The 17,832-nt window shown below is 45.3% G+C and overlaps 1 protein-coding gene across 1 annotated transcript in view; it reads left to right on the forward strand.

Moving 5' to 3' along the window:
• Nucleotides 1-904: 904 nt before the first annotated feature.
• Nucleotides 905-17,832, forward strand: part of ENTPD3 (ectonucleoside triphosphate diphosphohydrolase 3) — a 30,315-nt gene continuing 13,387 nt past the window's right edge. Inside the window, exons 1-3 of the mRNA XM_068983005.1 lie at nucleotides 905-944; nucleotides 4,594-4,721; nucleotides 12,644-12,761. Coding sequence (XP_068839106.1) covers nucleotides 905-944; nucleotides 4,594-4,721; nucleotides 12,644-12,761 — 286 coding nt within the window. The remainder of the gene's footprint in view (nucleotides 945-4,593; nucleotides 4,722-12,643; nucleotides 12,762-17,832) is intronic.

The raw sequence follows: 17,832 nt of genomic DNA on the forward strand, positions 1-17,832 counted from the left end.
CCCGCCCCGCCCTCGCCCCGCCTCCGCAGGAGCCCCTGGCGCTCTGGCTGCCGGCTAGCACTGCAGCAGCGCCAGTCGCCTTCCTCCGGTCGTCTACGCACAGGTGAGGAGAGGACCCCGCGTCTGAGCCGCTGCAGGAGTGGGAAGCTTCGTGGGGCTGAAATCTGGAAGGGAAGGAAACGGAATCGAAATCCTCAGGGGGCCGGAGGGAGGGACAGAAGTACGCGTGCCCCACGTCCTCGGGCCGTGGGGAGGTGATCCATGCGGCCCCCGGAGAGGTGGACGCATCTTTAACCGAGCGCTTCTTCGGGTCCAAAGGAGAGCCGGGAGCTTGTATGCCTTGACTGTTGTGGGGATTCAGTCCAGAGTGGGGCCTCCTAGATCCTGGGGCGCTGGATGCCGGGGACCCGACATCCTCTTGCAATGGTCGCCAGCCAGCAGCGACAGATACTCGTCATGGATCTTGAAAGGGCGACCTCGGGCTCGCAAGCCGCGAACACACAAAGAAACCTCCCTTGCTGGCGTGCTTTGAAAAACAGCCCTGCCTCAGACTGTGAATGTTGATAATAGGTTGAAGATTTGTTCTGCCCCAGGAGGTGTGTACAGGTGGGAAAATCTGCAGAAGAAGCTCGACTTCTTCGAAAATTTTTTGAATTTAAATTTTCAGCAAGTCCGTTCTTCCTTTTTGCACGGGGGGAGGTGGCGAGAGATGACTCTAGAATATAAGCCCAGCCTTGGGTCTGCCTGGGAAGTTCTAGGTTCATCTGGCCCCCAGAAGGCTTTCCTTTGGAAAAAGTGAAGTGGGTTTGTGCTTTAACGCGGTGCAAGTTTTCGGAACTTCTTAAGTCAGGGACCAAGTTCGCGCAGTCATTCTATGTTCTCTCACCTGCAGTTGGAAGGAGAGATGTTCACGGTGCTGACCCGCCAACCTTGTGAACAAGCAGGTCAGTATCACTCAGCAGGCAGCGAGTATGATTTTGTCGCATCACGCAAGAATCCCAGCTTCAGCCTACAGGCTCTTTCGTTCACGTCCCTGGCAAATGACGGTTTAACTTCTTTGGTGGAAGACTTAGTCTCCACCGGGCTTTTACCACCGGCATTCCACAGATAAAAGTAATTCTTTTCGTCAAAGCGACACAAAACCAGGACTAGCATGCTTGTTTCGCTTAAATGGTTTTTCCGGTTTGCATAATCCATTAATTTGGCCCTTGTGGTTTCCCTTACCCAGCTGTGTGTAAGGTCTGCTTTAGAATATTGTTGATTTTGTGATGAACTGTAAAGTACTTGGAGCTTGCCTCTCTTTCCATCCAAGTTACTGCTGGCCTGGCGCCTACAGCATCCCTTCCCCCTCCGCCCGCCTCCCGCCCCCCGCCCCGCCCCCGCCCCCGTGGTCAGCGTTGTTACCACCTTTTACTGCAGGCACATGGGTAGAATTTGCACACACACGCACACACACATACACACACACTTCTGAGCTTGTCCTGCCTGCCTCTGGAGCACATTTTGCAGTTGCTCTGTGTGGAAGCCTAGAAGGCTCTGGCCCCTCCACTCTTGGGAGGCACCTGGTAATTACAGTGTTTGTCCAGCCCTAATGACAGTACAGCTCTAGGCTGCAGTTCCCTAAATGAATGAGACCTGGTCTAGTCCACTTTGGTCTACGATAGGCTTTTCTGCTGGAGCAAGGGTTTGCTTAAAGTAATCACAGCTTTTTACCTGAAAACTGCTGAAGAGCAGAAGACTGAGGAGGCTAGGCTCGTGGCTGTGGTCAGGAGACTGCTTACGTATCACCCCCAGTTCGGCCCCATGGACAGATGTTCTTTAGTGGTGCCCCTAAATTGGTATTCAAAACACTGATAGTTTAACACATATACTGTAACATCACACATGCAGACTAACTTGTTACATTCCTTCCAAAGGACAAGTTTAACTTGGCAGATTAAACTTCTACCTTGTCTTGTATATAACTGACCTGGCATACACACTGTTTAACAGTTGATGTAAAAATTTGCCTCTGTGGATAAAACGGTTTCTGTCTGGGTCATATCCTTTGATCTGGAATCACAGAAAAGTGAGCCAAGACCACTTCAGAGGCTCTGAAGGTTAACTCCACAGTAGCTGGCCTCCCTCCAGGTGCTATGACAAACGATTCCGCAGTGAGTAACTTGGTGTACAAGTCATTTAACACACTTGGGACCAGTTCTGTAGAATAAATTCCCAGAAGTGGGATTGTGAGGCAGATGGTATACACACTTGCAATTTTGATACATGCTGACAAATTCCCCTCCAGTTCACTCTCAGTGACAAGGTAGGAAAATTAAGGCACCTTGAACATCAGGATGTGTCTGTGGCAGTATTGATATGCAGGGGAATCAGGTGAGGTAGTTAAGAGTTGGCTCTTCTGAGATATTGAGACCCACTGCATGACTGACCTCCCCAAGTAATGAGCACTGTGATGTGACTGGATATTGAGGCTGAATCTAACTCTATATGATAGTAAATACATGCTCTTTTTTTTCTTCCAAGAAAATATCTCCTAGAAATAATATAAACAATAGCTTATGATGATCTAAAAGTAGATGTTCCAGAATAGGACAGGTTCTACCCCATTGCTGTTCAACAGAACTTTCTGTGATGGTAGAAATGTTCTGTAATTACACTGTCCAATATGGTAGCCACTTTTGATTATTGAACACTTAGAAAGTGGCTAGTGCAACTGAGAAACTGAATTTTTAAATTTTATTTACTTTTAATTAATTTAGATACTCAATTGGTAAGACATATTTGGATTCTCTGAATTCATTGATCTTCCTATTATGCTAGTGTTTATCATAGTTCAGCCATTTGAGTCTCACCACTTATGTTTATGCTATAATAGTTCTACCAAGACTATTATTTAGTCAATATTCTACTTTAATGTCTTTTTATCTTTAAAAAAATTAGGTATAAGTTATATATATAGTGATAGGTAGTGGTGGTGGTTTAGTCGCTCAGTCGTGTCCGACTCTTTGCAACCACGTAGACTGTAGCCCACCAGGCTCCTCTGTCCATGGGATTTCCCAGGCAAGAATACTGGGGTGGGTTGCCATGCCCTCCTCCAGGGGATCTTGGGACCCAGGGATCGAACTCGGGTCTCCACATTGCAGGTGGATTCTTTATGCTGGTAAATGCAGGAGACCCACGTTTGATTCCTGGGTCAGGAAGATCCCCTGGAAAAGGGATAGGTTACCCACACCAGTATTCCTGGGCTTCCCTTGTGGCTCAGATGGTAAAGAATCTGCCTGCAATGTGGGAGACCTGGGTCTGACACGACTGAGCAACTTTCACTTCTTTCATATATAGTGAAATGGATAGATCTTAAGTTGTGTCCCTATATTTGGTATTCTCGCCTTCTGGAAGGATTATGTTTTTAGCAAATGGACAATTTATAAGAATATTTTTTAAGGGAAATTGTATCTAAAGGAGCTGGTTTGCTGTGGTTTTCAGTTTTTTTCCAAAGGACCTTGGAAAGTTTGATAAATTTTGAAAAATGCATAAACTCATATACCCCACAATCCTATTTAGATATGAGCATTTTCATTTCCCTAGAAAGTGCCTGCCCCAAACCCCTGTGCAATCACTGTTCTGATTTCTATCACCTGCCTGTTTTAGAGCTTAACATAAATGGAGTCATTTCAGAAAGTTTCTTTCCTTCTTTTCTTTTTTTAAAAATAAACATATTTGCTGCTTTATTTATGAATTTTCATTAGCCCGCACTGGTATGTTAAGACCCAAGTAAATATTTGCTCATAATCATCTGGTTAGGAAATATTAGCTTAAATTGAATAAGTAGAAATAGTCCATTATGATATATTATATATTATCATATATTGCATATAATTATCTTTACTTAGAGGCTATATATTTAGTTGACAACTCATATGCTACATTTTTTTCTTTTGCATTTACATGTTATGATTAAAATATAAAATATAAACCCCAGAGATTACATGACCCCTTTGGGAGGGAACATGTGGATTGGGGTCTACTTACTCTTCATTTGTAAAGATGTCTACGTCTTTACTATAGACACAGGGAAAATGACTGAGATTGAATTCTTACTGGGCACCCACACATCTTCAGAATTCAGACACATTACCATTTGTTTGACAATGTCACCACATACTAAACTTTATAATCATTGATTGTATCTGAAATACAATAGGAATTTCTTATGTATCTGAGGTTATTTTTAAATAGAATATTATATCACCTGCTTTAATAGAAAACTCATAATTTTCAAATGTACATTGAAATAAATGTTGCTGGAAATCATCTCAGGGACAACCAGTAATATGCATAACACACTTTGGGAAATACCAGAGAGCTAGACTATGCACACCCTCCTTGCAAACGCTGTTTTAGTCCACTCTTTGGAGGAAAGATACTCAAATGGGTATTTGAGCCCAGTTGTAGTTTTAAATGTTTGGGTCTCAAAAAAGCCAGAGGAAGTGACTTATGCATGCAGCTAAGCACCCAATTCACAGATTCTACGGAGAAGGGCAGGGCCCTGCTCCTGATTCCCCCTCACATGTCTTCTGGGTTTCCTCATTTTAGGCCTCAAGGTCCTCTCCCGAACTCCAGCCATCATCGCCTTGGTGGTCTTGTTTTTGAGCACTGTGGTGCTTATGGCTATCACACTCATCCAGACACACCAGAAAGAGGTCCTCTTTCCAGGACCAAAGGTAGGTGTGAAGGGGTTGGCACTGAAAGGAAGAAATGGGCTCTGGCATCAATGACTCTCAAGCTATGAGTTAGAAGAGAAGAAAATTCTTGCCCTTCCTCACCTCCAGCTGGAGCCAGGGAAAGGCGGGGTAAGGCCCAGGGAGAAAGACTGGACATGCTAGGTTTGTGGTGTTTGAGGTGACAGATTGATAGTGGTGACACCTTCTCCTAGGATGATGTGGTCTTGCTTTGACTCCTGACTGTTGGAACCAAAGCCAGACTTTGTTGCCAAGAATTATGGATGGCTACCAAAGATTTACCAGCTTGTCAGTCTCCCCAGATGACCCGACCCTGCTCATGAGCGGAGACCAGGAGACTCAGGCTCTTCTTCTGGCCTAGCCTGGGTAAACAAAGCCAAGGACCTGAAAAGTCTCCTTGATCTGTGCTGTGCCACCTCTCTTGAGTCTAGAAGTATGCCATGATCCCTCTGACTCCTCCCCCCACCGAAAGTACTCAGGACCTTATGCTAAGTTCCAGAGACCTCTGTCAGCCCTCAATAAAACCATCCCCGAATGGATGGACTCTGGTAGACAGAACTGTACAAAGCGTCTCCCTTGGCTGTAAGGGTGACAGGAGGTGATCCCCTGAGGGACTGTCAAGTGAAAGGTGAAGAGAATCAGTGAGTCCTTCAATTATTCTGAGTATAAGTCAGCAAACTTCCTCCATAAAGAGCCAGACAGTACATATTTTAGGTTTTGAGAACCATTTATTGTCTCTATTGCATATCTTCTTTTCTTTTTCTCTTCTTATGACTCTTTAAAGCTATGAAAACCACTCTTAGATGGAGGGCCATAGGAACCATGTTATTTGAATCTCATTTAGAATTTATCTTTGACCTTGGGTCTTTTCTATATCTTCCTGCTGTTAGGGATTGTTCAGAGGCTATATTTGATATAGAGGTTTTTAAAAGATAAAAAGAACCATTTTTGCCTTGACTCTGTGGTTGAGTTTGATCTACCATCCAGAGTCCACTTTGCTAAAGGATTAGAGGAAAATCTGTTTCTTTCTGTCTGTCTGCCTTTAAATTAATTAATTAAATTTTTTCTGGCTGCAAAAAGAAGCTTGTGGGATCTTAATTCCCCAACTAGGGATCCAACCCAGGGCCCCAGCAGTAAGAATGCTGAGTCCTAACCACTGGACTGCCAGATAATTTCCTAAAATCTTTCCTAGATAATAGAACTTTGTTCTTTTATATTTTACTTAAGAATCTCATCCTCCCATGAATAACATGAATAAAAAAGAAAAAGAAAAGCCTCATGCAGCTGTCCTGTGGTGAGAGGAAAACAAATTATCTGGCTGTCCAAAGACATTAGCTAAGGCCTAGAGAAGCTGTTTTCCCAAGCTCCAGGCACTGCCTTCTTCTATAAACTGTATAAAACCAGGAGTGCAACTAGAGGAAATACCATCTCCTTACTCTTTGTAAATTGCTAGTCAGTTGAGTGAGCATTTTTCCCTGAATTATCTCACTGAAATCTTGTGCCAACTATGGAAGATGGACAAGCCCTGTCACCACCATTTTGCAAGTGAGGAAACATAGGTTTGCTCAGTGGATGAGCAACATTCCTTTGCCCACCACCAGGGCTCTCTTCATTTACTTCCAACTGTTCCTTGATCCTAAGTTCTGAACAGGGAGCCCAGAAGAAGATACTGTCCTCTGATAGGAAAACATGTCCTCCTTTGCACAGGAGGGGAGGAGCAGAGGACGGGCACAGAGACAGGAAGGTGCTGAATTACAGGAGCAACTTGGGGGGCAAGTAACCATTCTCAGACCCTAGTGCCACCCTGTGCATGCATGATCAGTTGCTTCAGTCGTGTCTGACTCTGCAACCCTATGGGCCATACCCCACCAGGCTCCTCTGTCCATGGGATTTCCCAGGCAAGAATACTGGAGAGGGGTTCCATTTCCTCCTTCAGGGGATCTTCCCAACCCAGAGATTGAACCCATGTCTCTTACATCTCCTGCATTGGCAGGCAGGTTCTTTACCACTAACGCCACCTGGGAAGCCCAGTACCACCCTTAGACCCCATAAATCAAAGGAACCAGCTCTAGCTGCACTCTGGGTACACCTCTCCACGGGACAAGGGAATGTGCCCACCAAGAGCCATGCTTCCCCTTCTAGAACATGCTTAGGACCCCAGAACCCAGGGTCTGTGTGGGCCTTCCCCTGAGAGCAGACCTCGCCACTGATCTGAGGGGTGGCAAAGGGGCAGCTGCTTGCAGGGAGACTAGACAGAGTGTGGGCATGGTCTACAGTCTGAGCTAGCCCACCTTCTACAGTCAATGTACAGGTGCATGAGGCTGTTCACACTGTGGACTTGCCTGTGGATGAGAAGACAGGTGGCGGGGTAGGGGAGGGGGCAGGACAGGGCAGAAGTCTTCTCTTATAAAGAAGTGTCCCTTGGGCCCTTCAAATGTGAGGGATAGGCTGGTTAAGACAGTTGTTTGGGAAGATGAGAGGTAAGTTCAAACTGGAGGGACATGGAGAAATTAGAAGACCTGAAGAGTAAATTGAGTAGAGAAAAGTGGGTCCCCAAGCAGTGTGGAGGATGTTACTGAAGGAGACCATGTTTAGTTCCAGTGTTCAGAGGGGTTTCCCTAGTCAAGGGTGCCTGTGCGAGATGGTCATCTGGGGGTGACCCCAGGAAGCACTGTGCAGCGTGGAAGTGAGACAGAAGGGAAGGGGCTTCTGTCCCAATGGAGGGGCTGATACCCAGCAGGTTACCACTGTGGGCAGCTGGGACTGCCCTGGGAGCCAGTGCAGGACTCACCTCAGGGATGAAGTCTGTCACGGGCATACAGAACACCTGGCTCGGTCATCCGAGTCCAGGGCGTATTTACACACCAGCTTCCGTTAGTCATCGGTTGAGGGCTGCTCCCTGGGGGACATAAGCCCTTTAGTATTTCTGGCATACTGTGCGCTTAGGTTGGCTGGGCCAATGGAGACGGCCTTCAGGCAGGTAGAAAGTGCATACATAAGTGGACATCACAGGGGTGAGGGAACCCTGTGACTGTCACCCCGTAGGTAGACTATTTTCATTCCAACTTTGAAAATGAGAAAACAGAGGAACAGAAAGGGCAAATAGCTTCCTGCGATTATACAGATTAGAAATAACATAATTGGCATAGAAGGAAGAAAAAAAGCAGAGAACAAAGGCCTTAGGCAAGAGTTTGGAAGGATCGGTATGTATATCCTCATTAGCAGACACAGTTCAGAGAGGGGATTTTTAATTTCTTCAGCCCCCGCTGTAGGAGAATGAGTTGTGTGACATTGGAATATTGGCTCAGGGGCTCATCCTGTTTCCCTGAGAGAGTTAGGTGTGAGAAAAGACAGATGTTGTGGCCAGCTGAAGTGGAGTGGAATGACAGCTTGGAAGGGGGCCCTTCACATGCAGCTTTTCTCAGGCTGTCCAGAGACCTGTCCTTCTGTTGTGCAATGTGTGCTGGGGGTGGGAAGGGCAGTGTGGAGGTGGAGGCAGTGAATATTAAAAAAAATGAAAAAATATATAAATTTTTCATTGTCTATGTTTTCATACCTTGCCTCATCTTGCCTTTGCGTGCAGCTGGTGGTTCTGAGGGGCCAGCTCCATGGTGGTCTGACTATATAGGGGGCCCTGGAATGTTCCTCAAGACCCATATGAGAGGTCAAGATATCTGGCTATTAAATCCAATGTTGGCCCACCTGACCTTGTTTTATCTAAGTGTTCCATTCAGTTCAGTTCAGTTGCTCAGTCATGTCCAACTCTTTGTGACCCCATGGACTGAAGCACGCCAGCCCTCCCTGTCCATCACCAACTCCCAGAGTTCACCCAAACTCATGTCCATTGAGTCAGTGATGCCATCCAACCATCTCCTCCTCTGTCGTCCCCTTCTCCTCCTGCCTTCAATCTTTCCCAGCATCAGGGTCTTTTCAAATGAGTCATCTCTTTGCATCAGGTGGCCAAAGTATTGGAGTTTCAGCTTCAATATCAGTCCTTCCAATGAACACTCAGGACTGATCTCATACAGTGGAACTATTAAAATTTAGGCAGTGATGGAAATATCCCCAGTCCCTTTATCATTGTTACTGGTTTGACCTGCTCTATCAGCTTGAAGAGTAAACATGACAACGTTGCCTTTGTTTTCCACCTACCCTGGCGCTTTATTATCATTAAGTCTGATATCTGCCTCTTGAGGCTTTACCCTCCCAACGCCGTCACAGTTGCTGAGAAGCCCTGAAGCCTCTCAATCCCATCTGATCAATATCCCAGTGCCACTGCCACTGCCGCTTGCACCCACATGGTGTCACTGTTGAAGAAGGGCATGCAGAGTCCCAGGTTTCAGGCACACTGCTTTTCTGCCATGACCTGCTCAGGTCACATTAGAGCCCAGGTTGGGTCACACAACTCTCCAAAGCACAACAACTGGACTGGGCTGTGTTAAAACCATCTCTTTCTAACCCTCATCCATTCTCAGTCATCAGCCTGGGTATCAGGTGCCCTGTGCCCCACCCTGGTTTACCTCTTGGAAAACAAGAGTTGGGTAATTGGTTTCTTCCTTTCTAGAAAGCCCTGGCTCCTTATACACATTGGTCATTCTCCTCTCCACCCAGATCTGCACACCACTTAACTAAGAGTTTGCTGTCAAGGGTCTTTTGTCTGAACAAAGTCTGCCATACCATACCAGGCGCCTTCTTACTAATCAGTCACCCTGTTAAGACTTGTTTTTCTTCAACAAATATCATATATTAATGCATCTCTATGGAACCTAGAAAGATGGTACTGCTGAACCTATCTGCAAGGCAGCAATGGAGACACGGACAAAGAGAACAGATTTGTGAGCACAGAGTGGGAAGGAGAGGGTGGGACGAATGGAGAGAGTAGCAAGGAAACATATACATTACCATAGGTAAAGCAGAGAGCCAGCGGGAATTGGCCGTATGACTCAGGGAACTCAAACTGGGGCTCTGTGACAACCTAGAGAGGTGGGATGGGGTGGGAGGTGGGAAGGAGGTTCAAGAGGGATAGGGCATATATATACGTACGGGTGATTCATGCTGACGTATGGCAGAAACCAATACAATATTGTAAAGCAATTATCCTTCAATTAAAAATACATTTTTAAAAAGACTTGTTTTTCTTAGAACTCAGGGAAAGTATAGGGGCTATGGGTACAGGTTTGAGAGTCAGACCCCAGCTTGATCCCAAGTCTGTGACCTTGACTAATTATTTACCTCTGTGAGCCTCAGTCTTCCCATCTGTCAAGTGGGGATGATGATAACACCTGCCTTATAATATGCGACACTAAGGCCCTTTCTGCACTGCCTGACATATTATAAGGGTTCAGCAAATGCTTATTACTATCCCTATTCTATTATAGTAAGAGTAATGATGATGATGATGATAAACACATCTAAGAAAGCTGATCATGTGATCTTTGCTTTTGCTTTTCCTAGAAGCTCACACAGTCCATGACCATGGTTAATATGGAAGACTGTTTCTTTTTGGTTGACCCACTGAGTGTGTCTTCAGTTCTGCATCAGGCCAATTTTTTTTTTTTTCTGACGGTGCACTAAACAGAGGGTGACTTGCTGCTTTTCACCCAAACATCACCCACTTTATTGAACTGAATGAAATTCATTCTCCTCTTACACCTTCCTCCATGGAACCATATTGAGTTGCACTGATCTAGGCAAATGAGCTCTGAAAACTGGTTAAAGACCAATTTTTCCACTTTTGAAAATGACAGTGAAAGATGGTGGGGTGGGGGTGGATTGTGTTAGTAAGAAGTAGCCCTGGGCCTCACAGCTGCTGTCAGCACATCAGCAGGTGCACAAGGGGCCGCCATCTCTCCTGCAAATCTCAGAGCAAAGTCGCTGGAGGCACCCACTGTGGTGAAAGCTGAATCCCATTTTTCTGGAGTTAAAAATGAAAATGGACATTCTTCTTTCTTTCTGATCTTGGCCCAGGAACCCTAAGCGTTCTTCATGAAGGGTTGGAATAAAGAAGATTTGGGGGTAGACAGTGTGGTATCCTCTGGAGTGGTTGCCTTCTTACGCTCGCTCTCCTATCAGTACCTGGCCTGGAGGGGCCGGTGGAGGGGTAGTGAGCAGACTGGCAGCAGAGGGAAGGAAAGCAAGCACTGACACAGAGGCTCAGACCTCTGGAGTGCCTGATTTCCTTCAGTTTCAATCTGTGCTTTAATCTCATGGGGAGCCTCTGCCTGGAACAGATTGTGAACAATGCCTCCCTTGTTTGCCATAGAGAGGTGTCATGTCAGGATCCCAAGCAATACGCGTCATCAGACTGAAGAGCCAAGTTGAAGAGGCTGTTCCAGTTCAAATACCAGTGTAGACAGGGTGTTCTAAGTCTTAATAGAATGGAGGAGCTGGAGTAACACTTTTTTATTTGCTCCTATTTCAAATGAAGCAGGTGCTCATGGCAGAGTTTAGAATCAGGGGATTGGTTAAATGAATTACTGTACATCTCACAGTCAATGTGATGAATGTCTTAAAAATCATGATGTCAGTATTTTTACTGATAGGGAGAGATGTTCTTGACATACTGTTTTAGTAAGAAAAGAGCATTGGAGAAGCTTCTGTGTAGTATAATCCTGTGTTGATTTAAAAAATATGAAACATAAGTGTATATGTAGTTGTATGCACAGAAGACCATTAGAAAAGATATATAACAAGGTGTTAAAACAGTAGTTGGGTTTGAAGAGTGTTATTCACTTTTCTTTCCTCTTTTTCTTGCTTTGTAATTTTATTTATTTTTCTTACTGGTTTTTCTATGTAGCCTGTATTTATTGAACAGCCAGTAAGCATCAGGCAGATGGTCTCCTATTTACTTCCGAAAGGAAGTTGTCTGAAAATGATGGAATCCAGAGAGGTTAGGTCTCTTACACAATATTGGAAAAGTAGGAATCCATCCGATTTGACCTGCCTCCAGAACCCAACGTCATCTTCCTCTCTGAGACAAGCTAGGCTAACTCAGTGGCAGAAGAATTGGGGAAAAGCTGCCACCCAGAAGCCTTTGATGCCCTGGGCTGACTCCAGCCCAACCAGGTACTGACCTAGGTCAGCATAACTCATTCCTGTGCCCCTTGGCTGCTACTGCATGCTCTGTGCTGGGCAGGTCTGGTCCAGGGCCTGGGCTGGGCCACGCCTTAAAGCAAAGCTCTCTGGTAACTGCCTCAAGCTGTGTGAGATGGCTGGCAATACCCTCCTGTCCATTCTTCCACACATGAGTCACCAAAGTGAGATGATATATCAACAATCTTTCGTATTTTGTTTTTTCCTCCTTAAGTACTTCCTACCATGGTTTCCTATTGGTTGCTTATTCCCAGGCGGATAGTCCTGGAAGTTTGGAGAAGAAATGGCAGCAGGTGACTGACGATTCATTTTCCTCCTGAGACCCAGGTAGCTTCTGACCTCCCTCACCTCCATCCTGCAGAAGCTGGATGAACAGAAATCAGGAGATTGTCTTTGCATGCACAATCCTTGGGGTACTCATCTTTAATCTTGGATGCATATCGGAGTCACCACAGGAGCTTTAAGAACTGTTTGTGCCTGGGTCAATTGACAGAGATTCTGATTTAATGAGTCTCGGGTACAGCCTTGGCATTGGGAGCTTCAAAAGCTCCCTAAGTGATTCCACTGTGAACCAAGGCTAAGAACTGTGGCCTAGAACACCTGACCCACCTCCGCCCCACCCCTCTCTCCAGTCTACAGAAACGAAGTTAGTTTGGAGAAAATAGTTTTGTCTTCTTGGTCAGGTTCTATATAAAGGAAGCGGTGTGGGTTAAACTCTTGGGACGACTCAGGGTTCTCAGTGGTTCTCTGGGAAAAGGGGTCCTCAGAGAGGCTGAGCCTGTAATTAACTCTCTGTCCCCCCTTTTATTCAGTATGGAATTGTACTTGATGCCGGGTCTTCCAGAACCACAATCTATGTGTATCAATGGCCAGCAGAGAAGGCGAATAATACTGGAGTGGTCAGTCAGACCTTCAAATGCAACGTGAAAGGTAAGGCCCAAGGGAAGAAGGGAGAGTCCTAATGTCCTTTGGAGGCCTGCAGAAGTCCTGAAATACTGCCTGGAGGCGAGGAGTGAGCACTGGGCTGGGTGTCAGGGAAATATGAGACCTCTTGTTAGCGCTGCTACCCTTCAGTACAGTGACCTTAGGCTAGCCCCTTCCCTTCTCTGGATTTCAGATTTCTCATCTGTAAAAGGGGAGGCAGGGATGTCAAGAACTGTGAATGGTGTGGTACGGATGCTGGTGAAAGACCCAAAACTCCTGTCGGAAACACAGGAGAGTTTATTGCTCACACAAATGCCCAAGGATCAGCGTTTTCTTGTCCTGGTTCTCTGAGCCCCAATTTGCACAGGGTGATGTGTAGAGAGCACCAGATGGTACCTGCTTGCACAGTGGGTTGTATTACCAAAAAGGAACCCTGAGATTAGAGAACCTGAAAGATTTATAAGGGGTGCCTGCCTTGCTCTGGAGGGAAACACTATCCATATCTTCTTAGCCTGTTCATTATGCAAATATCCCTGAACAGATAGTCCAGAACAACAGCAGGGAGTGCCGCTGCTCATAAGACATGCAGAAATGCGAGAAACTCATGGAAAATTATACTCCAATAGGAAAATTATACTCTAGTTGGCTGTATATGGTGGGAGGGGAGGGTAAAAAGAGAGAGAGATGGACCATCTGTAAAGAAACAGGCTTGTGTGGCTCTGTTCCAGTAAAGCTTTCTTTATGGACCCTGAAATTCTGAATTTCCAATAATTCTCAAATGTCACAAAATATTATTAAAAAAATGTTCAACACCATCTAAAAATAATGCACGAGTATCTCAGTTCATAGGCTGTATAAAAGAACGTGGTGAACTGTATATGGCTAAGGAGCTGCCAACTCTGAAACAGAACATTATCAGTGTCTTTAATGACCCTCCATGCGCTTCCTGCTTCCTCCACAATATATCCTGAATGTTATGTTGACTATTGACTTGTTCTTTTTAATAGTTTTGTCCTTATGCATTTAGTTTTTCCTGGTTTTGGAAATGCAATCAAGCGCATATTTATACAATCGGAAGCAAACCTTTATTCTGTAATTTGCTTTGTTCATTACCACTTGGTTTTTAAAATCCATCTCTGTTTGTATGAGTACCTGGTTCATTTTTCCCTGTTGAGAGATATTTGTATTTCCCTGGTTACTAATAAGGTTAAGTATCTTTTTATATATTTATGACTATTTCTGTTTCTGTGAAATGCCTGTTCATGTCTTTTGCTCATTTTTCTACTGAATTGCTTGACATTTTCCTATTGAGTTGTGGAATTCTTTGTCTTTATTCTGAATATGAATGCTTAGTTATATTACTATTATATTGTTGCTAATATCTCTCACAGTTTACGGTTTGTCTTTTAGTTTTTCATGATGTCTTTTGACGAATAAAAGTTCTCCGTTTTTACGAAGGTACAGCTATCAGTCTTCTCCCTTTTCGTTTGCTCTTTTGTATGTTTTACTTAAGAAATCCTTCCCTAACTTGAAGTCATAAAGATATTTTTCTGTTGAAAGTTTTGGACTTCCCTGGCAGTCCAGCGGTTAAGTCTCCGTGCTTCCACTGCAGGGGTCACAGGTTCAGGCCATGTGGCACAATCAAAACAAAAAAGTGTTATAATAAATTTGTCTTTTACAATTAAGTCTTCAGGCCACAGAATCAAGCCCAGTTAGTGAGTGTATATGTATGTGCCACCCTCTTTAGAGCGCTATGATTTTGGACTTGGTCTGGATCTTCCCAATGAGTGTACAGGACAGGTTACAGGGATACCTTCAGCCCAGAGGATGAGTTAGCCTCTGGGCCAGTCACCCCAAGCAACTTCCTTCATTTCCCTCAATAAGCTGCTCAGATAGAATACTCTCTTGCAGATCGTGGTATAGAAAATGTTGGGAAGCAGAATTAGCCTTTCCCATAGAGAGACCAGGAGTTGTCTCTGGATAACCAGGGTGCATTCTGATCATCTGCCCTTCCATGGAGGGCAGCCAGGAGCTTGCTGACCCTGGGACATAGGTGTCACAGTTAGGGTCTTAAGAAGCAGATGTGCAGATAGAGGCTGGGGTGCAAGGGAGTGATGAGTGATCCACACCCGTGGAAAGGAGGCAGAAAGAGGAGGACTGCATAGAAAGAGAAGTCAGATTGCAAGTCAGGCGTAGCAGAGCTCCGGCCGATTAGAGGCGTCCTGCACTGGCTATAAATGGTCAGAAATGACTGGATGGTGATTCCTCCTGTCACTGTCAGTTATTGGATATTGCCAGCTTGGGAAGAAAGTATTGACTAAGACAGTTTTCTGCAGCTAAAGAAAACCCCGAGGGAACTAACCTCTAGACACTAAGCCTTATTTGAAGGGGCATCTGTGTGGCACTTCTCTCGGCTCCTCACAACAGGGAACTTCCATGTCCTCTGAGCACTGCTTGCATCGTTACCTGCAGTTCACCAGCAGCAGCAGCCTTTCTGAAATTCAGCCAGAGATCCCATCTCTGTTCTCCTAACTTCTGAGCTACTTCTTCACTCTGAAGCATGAAACAGGATGCTTTTTTAGGAAAGACAGACCAGCCACTCCAAGCAGAGATGATAATGTAGGATAGTGATTAAAACATCACCCTCATCCCTACTACGAAAGCTCTGGAAACTTATCTGAGCTCTCTGCATCTTGACTCCCTTATCTCTAAAATAAAAAGCATAACCCACCCCACAGGAATGATTTGGATTAAATGACATAATATGTATAAACAGGTCCACGGGATTTTTCGGGCAAGAATACTGGAGTGGGTTGCCATTTCTTCCTTCAGGGGATCTTCCCGAGAGCCTGGCGGCTACAGTCGATGAGGTCACAAAGAGTCAGACACAACTTAGCAACTGAGCACCAGCACATATAAAGCAGGTAGCAAAGCCCTGGCATACAGCAGGCACTCAATAATTGTTAGCTGTTAACTATGTGGCACCACACTTGAGAATTCTCAGTGGATATTCTTGCTAAAAGGCTGTTCTAACATAGCTGTAAGATCTGCCTCTAGCCCTGGGAGGACAGTTCAGCAAAGTCAGTCGTGACGGCCTCAAACTGTAGGAAGAGGTGGCACTTTCGTGGGGAGAGACCCAGGCAGTCTCTCAGGGGCAGGGGCCCTTGGCCCACCCTGGTTGTGATTTAGGGGAGGGGCAGGGTCATGGAGCCCACACCACATCCATAAATGGATCTTCTCTCTTTGATCACAGTACCCTCAGGGATCCATATATATACTTGGAATGACCAGAAGACCACAAACTACAGCTCAAATAACAGAGCTGAAGTTTGGCAAGTGTCATCCACTGGAAGACAAGTAGCTTCGCCAAGCATGCTCTGGGTTTCCAGTTTCTCGGCTGCAGATTTCCCCAGGACTCCCTGCCTTGGCCAGTGTGAGGGAGTGGTGAATGTGTGCTTGCCTAACGGTGTTTTCTGAACACCCAGGGCCTTAGAAATACCTTTCTCAGGGCATTCGTGGTGGGTGTCCGTCCTCAGGTGCTGCTGTTTTCTGTGAGCTCAGTGGGTGCTGCCTTAGCTCCTGCGTACCATGCCGGTGTCTGTTACTCTGGCTGCTTATTTTTAAGCCATCCTCTGAGGGTCACTGGTTCCTTGCCTGTCCCTCATCTCTGTGCAGGATGCACTGCTCAGGCTTCCTGCTGCCTACTCTCAGAGGTGACAGTCATGTTTTCCCTTTACCCCAGCAGTTAAAAATGTTTTTCAACTCCACTGAGACTAGACTTAACCATCTCCATTGAAATACCTTAAAAAGTTGCTCTAAGAATTTTTTGGGATCACATGTACACCTGTGGTGTATTCATGTCAATGTATGGCAAAACCAATACAGTATTGTAAAGTAAAATAAAGTAAAAATAAAAATTAAAACAACAACAACAACAAAAAAGTTGCTCTAGGAACCAGGTCGCTACAGTGTTGAAAACCATCTTTTGTTCAGAACATGTCTTTTGCTCCTGTCCCACCTCAAGTAAGTCTTATGCCAGCTGTCTAGCCCTCTCCTCTCAGATTGGAATCGCAGTTTTAGCTCTTTCGTTGGAGCGCCCCAGTATTCCATGAGCCTGTGAACCCAATCTCCTTTTCCCTCTGGGAGGCTTAAGGGAACCTTATGAAAATAGGTCCCTGAGGGACATGCTCAAATACCCCACATTTCAACATGCTAGCAAGGCTCCTAACCAGTTCCTGTCCAGAGATCAGCTCTTGCAGAGATGTATTTTGTTTGCTCTAGATTGAACTACACAATCTCCTTCCTATAGTGTGGTGGGCTTGATTGATTGATTCATATATTTAATAAATATTTACTTGGGTACTTGCTATTTGCCAATAACTGTTCTTGACACTGGGAATTCTAAAATAACCAAAATGTACAAAGTCTCTACTGTTACAGAACTTACAGTCTAATGGAGAGACAGCAAATAAGTGGGTATATGACGTCAGTCAGAAATGCTGTGAAGAGAAAGTAAGCCAGCTAGGTGGATAGAGAGTAATCATGCGATTTCATGGGAGAGCAAAGAAGGTGACAGCTAAGCAGAGAGCAGAGTGAGATGAGGGGGTGAGCCATGCATATGTTTGAGGGAAGAACGTGCTAGCAGAGGGCATGGCAAGAGAAAAGACCACGGGTGGCAGCGGCTCAGCATTTTCTAGGAAAAGCAAAGGGGCCAGTGTGACTGCAGCAGAACGAGTAAGAGGTTCAAGTGAGAAATGAGGCCAGAGCTGTCGCAGAGGCCAACTCGGGGAGGACCTTGAGATGCAGTTAAGGGGTTTGACTTCTACGCAAATGAATTTTGTTCAAAGTATATTGGGAAGCCATTAGGAGATTCTGACCAGGGAGCTAACATGAGATGACATCATTTTAACAGATCGCTCTGTCAACGTAGAACATGTAGTCAAGAGATCAAGATTAGAGGCAGGGAAACCAGGGCTACTAGAGCAGTGCAGGTGGGAGGTGATGTTTGGGTGGTCTAGACTAGACGCGTGCTTCTCAATGCAGGGCAGTTTTGCCCCCCCAGGGAACATTTGTGGCT

The sequence above is a fragment of the Capricornis sumatraensis genome, chromosome 10 (genome assembly GCF_032405125.1).
Source record: "Capricornis sumatraensis isolate serow.1 chromosome 10, serow.2, whole genome shotgun sequence".
NCBI lineage: Eukaryota > Metazoa > Chordata > Mammalia > Artiodactyla > Bovidae > Capricornis > Capricornis sumatraensis.